Source organism: Etheostoma spectabile, chromosome 13, assembly GCF_008692095.1.
Source record: "Etheostoma spectabile isolate EspeVRDwgs_2016 chromosome 13, UIUC_Espe_1.0, whole genome shotgun sequence".
Taxonomy (NCBI): domain Eukaryota; kingdom Metazoa; phylum Chordata; class Actinopteri; order Perciformes; family Percidae; genus Etheostoma; species Etheostoma spectabile.
In genome coordinates, this window is record NC_045745.1 from 22,748,769 (window position 1) to 22,760,398 (window position 11,630).

General features: G+C 40.8%; 1 protein-coding gene across 1 annotated transcript in view; it reads left to right on the forward strand.

The window, feature by feature from the left end:
• The window catches only part of frem2a (FRAS1 related extracellular matrix 2a), a 54,400-nt gene that overhangs the window by 34,751 nt on the left and 8,019 nt on the right, over positions 1 to 11,630 (forward strand). Inside the window, exons 7-16 of the mRNA XM_032533457.1 lie at positions 2,739 to 2,888; positions 3,014 to 3,223; positions 3,865 to 4,062; positions 4,548 to 4,712; positions 4,995 to 5,177; positions 6,114 to 6,244; positions 6,717 to 6,875; positions 7,547 to 7,850; positions 9,244 to 9,375; positions 9,756 to 10,087. Of these exons, the coding sequence (XP_032389348.1) occupies positions 2,739 to 2,888; positions 3,014 to 3,223; positions 3,865 to 4,062; positions 4,548 to 4,712; positions 4,995 to 5,177; positions 6,114 to 6,244; positions 6,717 to 6,875; positions 7,547 to 7,850; positions 9,244 to 9,375; positions 9,756 to 10,087 (1,964 nt within the window). The remainder of the gene's footprint in view (positions 1 to 2,738; positions 2,889 to 3,013; positions 3,224 to 3,864; positions 4,063 to 4,547; positions 4,713 to 4,994; positions 5,178 to 6,113; positions 6,245 to 6,716; positions 6,876 to 7,546; positions 7,851 to 9,243; positions 9,376 to 9,755; positions 10,088 to 11,630) is intronic.

An 11,630-nucleotide genomic window follows, 5' to 3' on the forward strand; every position in this document is an offset into this window, starting at 1 on the left:
CACCCAGGCAGTCAGACTGTGCCTTGAATGTGTGTGTGTGTGTGTGTGTGTGTGTGTGTCTGTGCATAGACCAAATTCTGCATCAAAGGTAAGTGGTGAGGAAAGCACTTGTAAAATTCCAAGTGTGACTGCTACTGCTCTCTCTAGCCCCATTTTTCCTTACCCCCAGGTCAAAGTCAAGTTCAGTCCGCCGTTCTCCTTCCATCTATTTTTCCAGAACCACCACCACTCACTCTCTCTCACTCTCTCGCTCTCTCTCTCTCACTCTCACACACACTCTCTCTCTCTCTCTCTCTTTCTCTCTCTCTCTCTCTCTATCTATCTATCTCTATCTCTCTATCTGTCTCTCACACACACATTCACACTTTCTCTCACTTTAGCTGAAAAAAATAAGACCCAGGGGTGTCTGCTAGATTTAGTGCTTTATCAGATTAAACTCTACAGTACCTGTCTCCCTGAGTGTTGCACTCTGCATGGCTGCACACTCAGAGTGTTGTCATTTCCTTGCATGCTGCCAAGGAAACAGGACAGTCAGACTCTCTCAGTTGAGTGCATATGACCACAGCTGAGTTTGAAGTATTGTAGATTAGGTCAAAAACATCTTGGAAACCTCCTTTATTTCAATATTAGGGCAGACGTGCCGTTGGTTACAGTCCCAATACATGCTATGCATACATGCATACCTACATACATGCTATAAATATGTGCTCACTCAGTGCGTGTTTGTGCATTATGACCCGGCTGTATCTTCAACATATCCTTTATTAGCATACAGGCAGAAAAATGTGGTATAAAGGTCATTTTCTCCTTTTATTTTATTTACCTTCGGTTACATAGAGTATAAACATTCAATTAAAAAAGAAAAGAAATAAAAATAGTCAAGAAAATTTGAGAAAAGTTAACATGATTAACATGAACCCAAAGCACCATTTGGAAGTTTAAAACATAAAGAAAAACACCTTATGCTTGAGGTTAATATTTACAGACAATTTTGTAAGATCTTTAAAAAGCAGGGGCCCTTCCCTATAGGCCAGCTGAGAATGCTTTATAAACTGTATTTATAGACACAGTGACACACAAATGGCTACAGTAACCCACACATAGTAATTAGCACAATTTGGCATGGCACCTTGTCCAGCCCTCACACACACTTCAGAGTGCTAGCATGGCTCCAGAGGGCAGAGAGGATGCAGTTCTCACTCATCAGTCATCACTCAACTCCTTTTAGAGTTGTCAAAAATGTGTTGTCCACAGGCACAGTTGGGACATGTGTGAAGTCTGACATATATATTAGCACTCAAGCAGAAGTTTCCTCTCTGGGCATAAAGGAATGTGTGCCAGACTACTTACATAGTGTTTACAGATATGCTTCAAGTTTGCGCTACTGTTGTTGAGGCATGCATTAACACATAAAAACCATCCAAAAAACACACTTATCAGCCTCCCCACTGTTTACCAAAGTATTCAGTTATGTTTTTATTCCGGTGTTTTTCAAACCTACACAATCTGTAATTTTTTATTTGACTCTGCCTCTGTGCAAATACACAAATTCTATTTGCATTACAAACCAGTGCTACATCAGTTAGATGAAGCAGAGTGTGTAGGAGTAAAGGTAAGAGAAAGACAGATGCATTGAGAAACCGAGTCCTGCACTTGAAGAGTGATACTCGCTAGGTATTGTTGCCCTGGGTTGTCACTTATTCTGTTAAATTGAGAGTTAAAATGTAACTGCAGTACATTTTCTCATTCTCTTAGTTACACACACTACGCTTAGATTTTGTTATCTGGCCCAGTTAAAGTATGTGAATAAAATATGAAGGTTCATATATCAGTAAAGTAATATTAGGGAAAAGAAATATCTCTGGACTACTGAAGTGTTTGATCATGACACAAAAAATATGCATGCTATTTTTGGATTATATGCCAGAATATAAGAAAGGAGTCGAGTGAGATAGAGTTGCATCTTAAAAGCCAGACAGAATAACTTCTGTTCTGTCAGTTTTTTGGACTTGACAGGGGGTTTGAAAGAAATAAAGCTGTCAAATACACATTGGACTGCCTCCACTTTTGCTGCCGCAGGAAACAATGCCAGTTCAAACAAGCCTTTGAGCAGTCTAGGGGGCCGCTTTCACTTTGTCTCACCATCTCACTAAATCACATTCAGAGAAACAGGTACACACACACACACACACACACACACAGCCCTTGTTTTTTGTGCTAAGTGGTTTCTGTCAGAAGAATGGCAACAATGAGGTGGGATGAGAGGCCAGGAAAGGTTGAAAGGTCACACTTCCCTGCAGTTTAACTTTAGACTAATGTGCTGTCGCAGTTTGACCTCTGTGTCAGGCTGCTGGCTTTACAAATGAATCTTAACAGACTGCGGCTGTCTGCTGACAGGCCTAATGTTACCACAGGTGCACACATAGGAGTCATATAACATTAACACTAAACAAAAAGTAAAATAACAAAGTTGCAAATATATACCCTGCTAAGGGTGGGTCATGTGAGGTTGTAGGTCATGAAACAGAATTTTTCAGCTACAAAGGTTCCAATCAGCAGTTTAACAACTAGTAGAGCACTATAAAGGCCAAATCACCTGTGGCAAATTTGCAATGATCAATAAAAGCTCTAAAGTATTTAATATGTTCAACAGTCTGAAAATTCACGTTAGAATATACAGATACAGAAACAAATACTACTAATTTAATTGTTTCCCTTTTGTGTTCGTTGTTCAACAGCTCCTGTGTTTTACTTTGGAGAGGTAGAGTATCATGTGGATGAGAGTGATGGATACGTGGAGGTCAAAGTGTGGAGGACAGGAACCGACCTGTCCAAGACCGGCACCGTCACTATCCGCTCTCGCAAGGCCGAGCCCGTCTCTGCAGAAGGTAAGCTCCCAGTCACAGAGTCAAGTGTTGCTTGTGATTTATTGGAAATGATTGAATTTACCAGTAAGATCATCTGTCTGCATTTTACACATTTACTCAAAGTCTTGTCATTGTCATTCCTCTAGCCGGTATTGACTATGTGGGAATCAGTCGTAACCTGGACTTTGCCCCGGGCATCAGCATGCAGACGTTCCGGGTCACAATTCTGGATGACCTGGGGCAGCCAGAGCTGGAGGGGACTGAGAGCTTTGAGCTTGTCCTACGTATGCCAATGAACGGCATCCTGGGTGAACCTGGGAAGGCTTCAGTCTTCATCAATGACTCTGTGTCTGATTGTGAGTGACTTCAAGTATCTATTGGGAGTTTTTCTTTGTATAATCTGAATGTTTAATTGTATTTGTCTGTGTCGGATGTGCTAAATGACTAACGTTTATTGTTAATTATTAATAATATTGTTAATGTTAAGTGAAGATTACTGCCCAAAGCATTGAAAAATCAAATCAAGCCTTAATAATGTTTTTTTTTTTTTTTTAGATTATTTTTTGGGATTTTATGGCCTTTAATTGATAGGACAGCTTGAAGATAGGAAAGGGGAGAAAGAGGGGGGGAAACATGCAGCAAATGACCACGGGTCAGATTTGTACCTTGGCCACTGCCAGGGACTCAGCCTACATGTGGCGCACACTCTACTGGGTGAGCTAGAGGTTGCACCAGAAACAGGTTTTTGTCAGGACAAGTTCTTTACACTGCGAATTTGCGGCTTTAATAAACAGCAATGCATTTGTCACTTGTCTTTTACTATGTATTCATAGTTTCACAACTTTCATTACCTACGTTCAGCTTGTTGTGACAGTTGTGTTTTTTTGATTTGCTTTTTAAAATCACTCCAGTCAGTTAAATTCAGCCCAGACAGCAAGCTAGACATCATTACTCGCTTTTTCCTTTGTGATTATTGAACTATCCTTTTGACTGACAGTGCCAAAGGTCCAGTTCCGGGAACCGGTGTACACTGGAGAGGAGAGTGACGGTCAGATCACAGCAACTGTGTACCGCAGTGGTGATATCAGACAGAAATCCACTGTTCGCTGTTACACCCGTCAGGGATCTGCACAGGTTGCCTCCGACTTTGATGAGCGACCAAACACAGAAACATCTATCATCTCTTTCTTACCAGGTAATTTCATAAATCACACAAGTACATCACACATTTTCTCTCATTTAAAAAAAATGAATCTTGTGTCTTGAGAGTGTCTTGACACCTTTTTAATTAAACAAAATGCTTTAAACAAGAAGCAGTTTTTTGTCACATGTTTTCTGCAAAATCAACAGTGCCTTGCAGATATTGCAGGGGCTTGCAAGTTTAACTATGCTCTGCACGTTACTTACCGCGCTGTGATTTTCAGTATTTCTGTACAAAACATCTTCTGAAAACTCTAGAGGAGCTGATGAAAGGGTTGTGTGGGTTAAAGTTATATATAATATATGCTATATATATATATATATATATATATATATATATATAAAATTGTGTTTTTTACTGTATACATATATATATATATACAATAAAAAAACATAATTATTGCAGAACTTATTCTATCCTTTCTTCCACCTCAAATTTTTTGACATGCACCATCATCACCATGTCGCTGTACACTCTAGGCGAGGTGGCGAAGCCCTGCATTCTGTCACTGGTTGATGACACGCTGTACGAGGAAGGAGAAGAGCTGCGGTTGGTCTTAGGAAACCCGAAAAGCAACTCACAGTTTGGCGCATCAGTGGGAGCTCTGAATGAGACCGTGGTGAAAATCAAGGATACAGCTGACAGTAAGTGAGATGAAGAGGGGGAGACGGAGGGGGAGGAAAGTCAGGAATTAAATATATAGTAAAAGAAAAAACAGTTAATACTGTTTTGTGTTAATCTAAGTAGTCGAGTAGTTTAGGCTGATAAATATGAATGGTAAATGCAGTATACCTCAAGACATATGCTTTTTATTATAATTATCATCAGCAGTAATAGTTAAGGGAGTTATAATTAAATGTTTCAGTCCATAATCCAACAATGTCTTAACATTTTATTAAATGCTTCTCTCTTTTTGTGCACCTCAGAACCCATCATTGGTTTTTTGGAGAGCAAGTACAGTGTCAGTGAACCAAAGGCAGCCGGTGCAGTGGCAACAGTAAGGATCCCTGTGGTACGAGTGGGTGACACATCGAAAGTGTCAGTGGTCCGCGTTCACACCAAAGACGGGTCAGCTATCTCAGGAGAGGACTATTACCCTGTGTCTCAAGGTAAACCTAACACACATCCTCTTATGTCACTCATAGTTAAAGCAACATTGTGGCATTATAATATAAAAACTCACTGTTTAAATCAGGCAATTTAACAGCATTTCAATGCAACAATAGTGACTTTAATAAGAAAAATACTGTATGCATGAATGTCTGAAAACAATCTTTACAGCACCACTGATGGTCAAAAACTACACGCCACATTACTTTTGTTCTTACTGGCCTGCAGATATCCCCCTGATAGATTTTTACAATGCATTTGCAGCAGCTACAGTAATAAGAGCCGTTTCGAAACAAGGCTCCCTAAATGAGAGTATGAGAGAATTGATGAAAGTAGACATAGGGATTTATTTGGGCGAAGGTCAATGACTTTTAATTTCATCCCATGTGGGGAAAGGTAATTTCTCCAACAGTCCAGTGGAGGGTCATGTCATTTTTTTAAATTAAATTTCAGTATACTTCATGCTTTGTCAGCAAGGTAAAATGTTCCTTTCCATGCAATCAGCTTTTAGCGAAGTTTTCTCTTAGCTTAATCAAGGCTTGAAATATTTATTCAAATACATTCAGTTTATTCAAATTATACATGCCTACCCACCGTTCAAATTTCCCAGCAGTTTGGAATCATACAGTGTTGAATTTCTCATTTTGCACAATGTTTTCTCAGTGCAGCTCATTTCTAATGCAAAGCTCTCCTACTTGCTTTGCTAGAAAATGGACCACCTTTGGCACTATTCAAATAAAAACCTGCAATGCTTTTTAGTTAAGTGGTTTTCCACTGAAGTAATAAAAAGTGAATTGGGCGTTTCTTTTTTTTGTGGAAGACTAAACTCAACAATAAACAACAATTACTCAAGTTGCCAGGACCATCAATGCATTACACTTGTCCTAATGATGATCTGTATGAAACTAATTTTCTTGGTTTTCGTGTTCGCCCAGAAATTAAGTTCAAACAGGGAGATAAGGAACACGTGGTGGAGGTGGAGGTGCTATTTGATGGTGTCCGAGAGATGAGGGAAGCCTTTACTCTCCACCTGAAGCCTGATGAAAACATGGTGGCTGAAACTCAGGTTAGGATTATGTTTCTGCCTATCCATCACACAACATGTCACACAGAATCCAAACTAACAGTCATGCAAACTAAGGTTGATGAAAAAGAGATAAAAAACTAATAGTTTTATTTTTTTATTTTTTTTCTGATTTGACTCATATTTATCCAGGTCTGTCCCACTGAGATCAAGTATCTCTTTTACAAGGGTGACCTTGCCAAGACAACAGGAACACTTTACTGTAGTTGTAGCCGAAAAGAGCGATGAAAACATTTCACAATAAATAATAGATTATCTGCGGAAGAAAACAGGCAGAGTGGGAGAAATGAGAGAGAAGGGTATAAAGAGAAACCAAGAAGCAGCCATCAGATTCAGATTGTAAACAGCTCTGTGATGACTTTAATCATTTCATTGATAGTAATTCAATGTGTCTTGATTCACAAACAGCACTGCGTCAGTAGTTTGTATTCATCTTACCTCTTTTCTGAAACAGGTAACTAAAGTGATAGTTTACATCGAGGAGACCAACAGCATGGCTGATGTCACCTTCCCCTCTTTGCCTCATGTGGTGTCACTGCTCCATTACGATGATGTCACAGGGACAACAGACAGCCTCCATCCACCAGCCGGCTACCCGATTATCTGTGTCACGGTGAGCTCTACAAAAACAGTAGTTTAGCAACGCCTAGGAAACTGTGAATGACAACAGACTACAGTTCAATTTCTAGACTTTTTCTGTAATGATCTAGCAGGACCTAATCAGGACCCACATCCTCTGGGAGTGGAAGGCTCATTGTTATCCCTCAGGACCCATACTTTTCTTCAGTTAAGCTGTCCTTCCTTAATTGGCCAGTCGGTCCTTAAAAGACACATACAGTTTAGTAGGCCACAGTCCTTATTGGAGAATCCCTTCCCCTACTGAATATTGGCTCAATGAGACAGTGAAATGGATTCCGGTGATGTATTAAGTTGTGTGTGTGTGTGTGTGTGTGTGTGTGTCTGCGTTGTGGTCAGGGAGACAAAACTGAAATGTTGAGTTCCTGCATCAGGAGGCACGCGGACAACAGGTTTTATTGGGATATCCACATAAAGCTTACCCCTTCTTCCCATATGAATCATTCTAATTTTATGAAACACGTTTTAAAAGCTTGAATATGAAAATGTATCACACTGAAACATTTGGATGTCCTTGGCAACAGTTGCTTACTCTGTTTCTGCACCTCTTTCTCCTTTTGTCCTCTGGCATCTGCTGAATCTTTCCCATCTCTCTGCCATCCCTGCCCACCCGCCCTACTCATGCTTTATTCCTTATCCATCCTCTAGGCTTGCAACACAAAATACCCAGACTATGGCAAGACTGGTTCTATCTGTGTCAGCGAGCACATCAACAACACCTTGACCCACTACCGCTGGCTCATCAGCGCCCCAGCTGGCCCTGATGGTGTCACCAGTCCCATGAGGGAGGTGGACTTTGACACCTTCTTTACGTCCTCCAAGAAGATCACATTGGACTCAGTCTACTTCCAGGCAGGCTCCAGGGTCCAGTGTGCTGCTAGAGCTGTTCATTCTAATGGGGATGAGGGTTTAGAGCTCAGCAGCCCTATCATCACTATCAGCCAGGAGGAAGGTGAGAACAGAACAATTAACATCCGTCTTTATGTTTTATTTTGCCAGTTTTTCTGGAGGAGGAATTGAACAGGGCCCGATGTTGCAATGAGAACAAAAAGGCAAAAGGTTTTGTTTTCCAAGCGTTAGGAATGTTCAGGTATAGTGCATTTGAATGAACAGTACCTACAGTACAGTACAGCTGCATAATTCAAAATGTCCCTTGATTAAAGTAAATGTTATTAAATAGTATATACTATATATAGTATTATAAGCAGACATGTACTTAATGTATAAAAATAAAAAGTTGTTAAGGCAGAAAATTGACCCCTGTGAACGTTATAATCAGTAGGCAATTTATCACTTTTTAACAGTTCACCCGCGACTAGTGAACCGCCCCACTCTTTTGGTTGTGAATTTTTTAATACCCCTTCTCCACATAGCTATATAGCTTAGAGAACATTATAGAGCCACAAAACTGACAGGGTGGGAAAGTTGCAGTTAGAAATCCATCAGCTGGCAGCACCATGGACAGCGCCAAGGATTTATCAATACACAGCACAGTTAGGCTACTGGTATTTCAGAGCCATCATTGGGGCCATATATTCTAACTTGCACAAACCTCAGTCAGATAAAAGATTAGTTAGTCAGGAAGACTAGATTAACATATTCAACTAAACAACCCCTCCCCCCTGCAATATCTCTGCTATGGGATGGAGAGGGGGGATGGCAGGTTAACAAGGGACATGCATTTTGGTCATCAGCCCTCCTCCCCTTCAAATCACCCACTGGTTATGGTATTAAATATCGTTTTATTGGATTGTCACTGATGCAACAATGTGTAATAAGAGTTTTATTGTTTTGTAACAATGAGTTGTAACAATATGTCATATTTTATAAGATCGTCATCTTAGCAACCAAAAATTATATGTCAAAATATTCTGCAAAGTAACTGCTACCTAACCAAAACTGTTATATTAAAACAGATATTTTGTAAAAGTTAAAAGTACAATATTTTGCTCTTAAATGTGCTGTATGTACTCAAGGGTCCATGCTCACACTCTTTCTTTCTCAAATATAAAGATAAAACCCTGCTTTTTTGCTGTTGCTATGTTATTACTTATGCTGCACACATTACTACCGTAACATCATGAAGGCAGCAAGTTCAGGGACACTCGGGGTGGTCACAAGGTATTCTTTGAAATGTGGAAAGTGCTACCTCACCCAGAAATAGTTTCAGTGTTTTATATATATATATATATATATATATATATATATATATATATACTGTATATATAACTCTGTCACATAATCAGCTGTAGACAACACAATCCTAGCCATTGTCTTTCCTCAAAAGTGTTTTAGTCTGTCGTGTGGTTCCGAATCTCTCCTCACTGCTCCTCTGTCATATAAAGGTATGTGTCAACCACGTAAGATGGGGACCGTTGGCGCTGAGCCTTTCTCTGCCAAGCTACGCTACACTGGAGCAGACGACCCGAAACACCCCAACCTCATCAAAGTGACTGTCACCATGCCTCACATAGATGGTAGGTAGGAGCTGGAGGCAGGGCTTGTACCACAGATGAAGTGAAGTGTAATGTAGCGTGTGTAATCTTCACGTCCGTGGATCCTCAGGAACGTTACAGCCAGAATATAGATCTTGCTGGGTTGTATCGAACCCTGCTGTAGAAACCCTCCAGCACACCTGCTATTTAACATTCCCTTCTTGATTTTAAATCAGTTTCCTTCTGCCTCGTCTCTTCCAGGTTTCCTTCTTCCTTTTTTTCTGTTGCTCTGCTAGTTTTCTTTTCAGCACTTTTTTGCTCTCAACTATTTCCACCATGTTATTGAAATAATAATTTATTTCAGTATAGGTTAAAAGATAGTCAACAGTAAGAATCACATCTTCTTTTTTTTCTGCCGGCAGGTATGCTTCCAGTAATCTCTACTCGCCCCCTCATGAACTTTGAACTGACTCTCAGTCCAGATGGAACTCGGGTTGGACACCACCGCTGCTCCAACTTGCTTGACTACAATGAGGTCACTACAGGTCACAGCTTCATCACCGCATTGACGCACAGCCCCGAAAGCATGGGAGACACAGCGCCCTATCAGTTCAGCAACTCTCTGCGGGGAAACAGCACATTGCGCTTCTACAGGAACCTTAACCTGGAGGCCTGTCTCTGGGAGTTCACCAGCTACTACCACATGTCTGAGCTGCTCACAGACTGTGGAGGCACTATAGGAACTGATGGACAGGTGTGTGTGTTTTTGTGCGTTTCTGTGTACATTTGTCTACAACATATACATTCCAGTCTAGGCTTTGTATGGATATCTGTTTGACTGTTAGCCTGTGTGTGTGTGTGTGTGTGTGTGTGTGTGTGTGTATGTGTGTGTGTGTGTGTGTGTGTGTGTGTGTGTGTGTGTGTTCACCTGTGTGTGTTTCTGTCTGTATGTTTAGTCTATTTACAGCCTTCTGATTGAGAGGGTTGCACAGACAGAACGGCACCATATTTGTTTGTCTGCATTTTATGTCTCATTCACTGCATGTTTGTTTGTGTGTGTTTTCCAGCTCTGTGACCCAGTGTGCCTTTGTGTGCATGTTTGCATGCACACAAAAACATACACACTCAAACAAAGTATTGGCAACCTGTCATTCCCCTAATGCTCACCACTGCTACTGTATTAACTTGGAGCAATGGAGCATTAAAGCTTAGATTCACAGTCTTTGAAATCATGAAAGGGAAAACACTTTGTTAGGAGTCTTTGAAATCTTGACTACACCTACATTCTGTCAAGGTTAAGGTGAATCTTAGTAACCTGTCAGGCAGCTTTGTACGTTGTTTTTTTTACTGGCTTGGTGGCATGAGCATGAGTTGAATTCACCAGAGAATGTAGCAGTTTTGGCATTACGTGCCGGCTATCAAGTACATGCTAACAAACTTCCAGTAGCTGTTTGTTGTTGTTGCGTCATTGCAGCAGATGTTGAAATTGTTGTTTGTGTTGTATACTGTACAGATCTGCAGTATCCTCATGGTTCTCATTATTGTGGATTGAGAGAGACCCTTGCTCCCTCGCGCATGTCCTGCTGCTCTTTTATTCCTCCAGCATTTGATCTGTGAGCTTCTTGCCTGCCGTTGCTGCTGACTGCTGAGTGTTTGTGGCGTTTTTGTGGTGGTGTGTGTGTGTGTGTGTGTGTGTGTGTGTGTGTGTGTGTATGTGTTTGTGTGAAAGAGAGAGAGAGAATGAGATGGAGAAACCGTAAGAAATTAGTTTACTCTTCCCCAGTCACAGTAAGTACTACTTGCACACATAGTTACACATGATGCCCGTCATCCTCCAAGACTTCAAGTCCACTTCTTTAAGGGGGATCACTGTCACACTGGCCCTCATTTGTCAAATTAGCGTAGAAACCAGCACAGATACGAGCGCAGAAATCCTCTTACAACAGGCTTCACGTGGGATTCATGAAATTTTCGTATCACACCAATCAGAGCGTAAGAATGGTTGTATATTAATAAATGCAGCAGCTGGAAACGATCGTAATTTAAATATCACTCCCCAATATATTCTTGGTTTTGAGGCCTTGCCCCTACTATTTACGACATGGCCAGACGTAATCCGGCTAAGAAGCCGCACTTTTCAGAGGTGGAGATTGAAACCCTGACATCTTAGTTTAATTTGCAGTAACGTGTGTCCTATTTGGCAACCTAAGACTGGTATTGAAGGCTGTAGAAAGAATGCAGAATGGAAAGAGATCACTGATGCAGTCAACACTGTTGCCATAGTAAATCGGACTCCA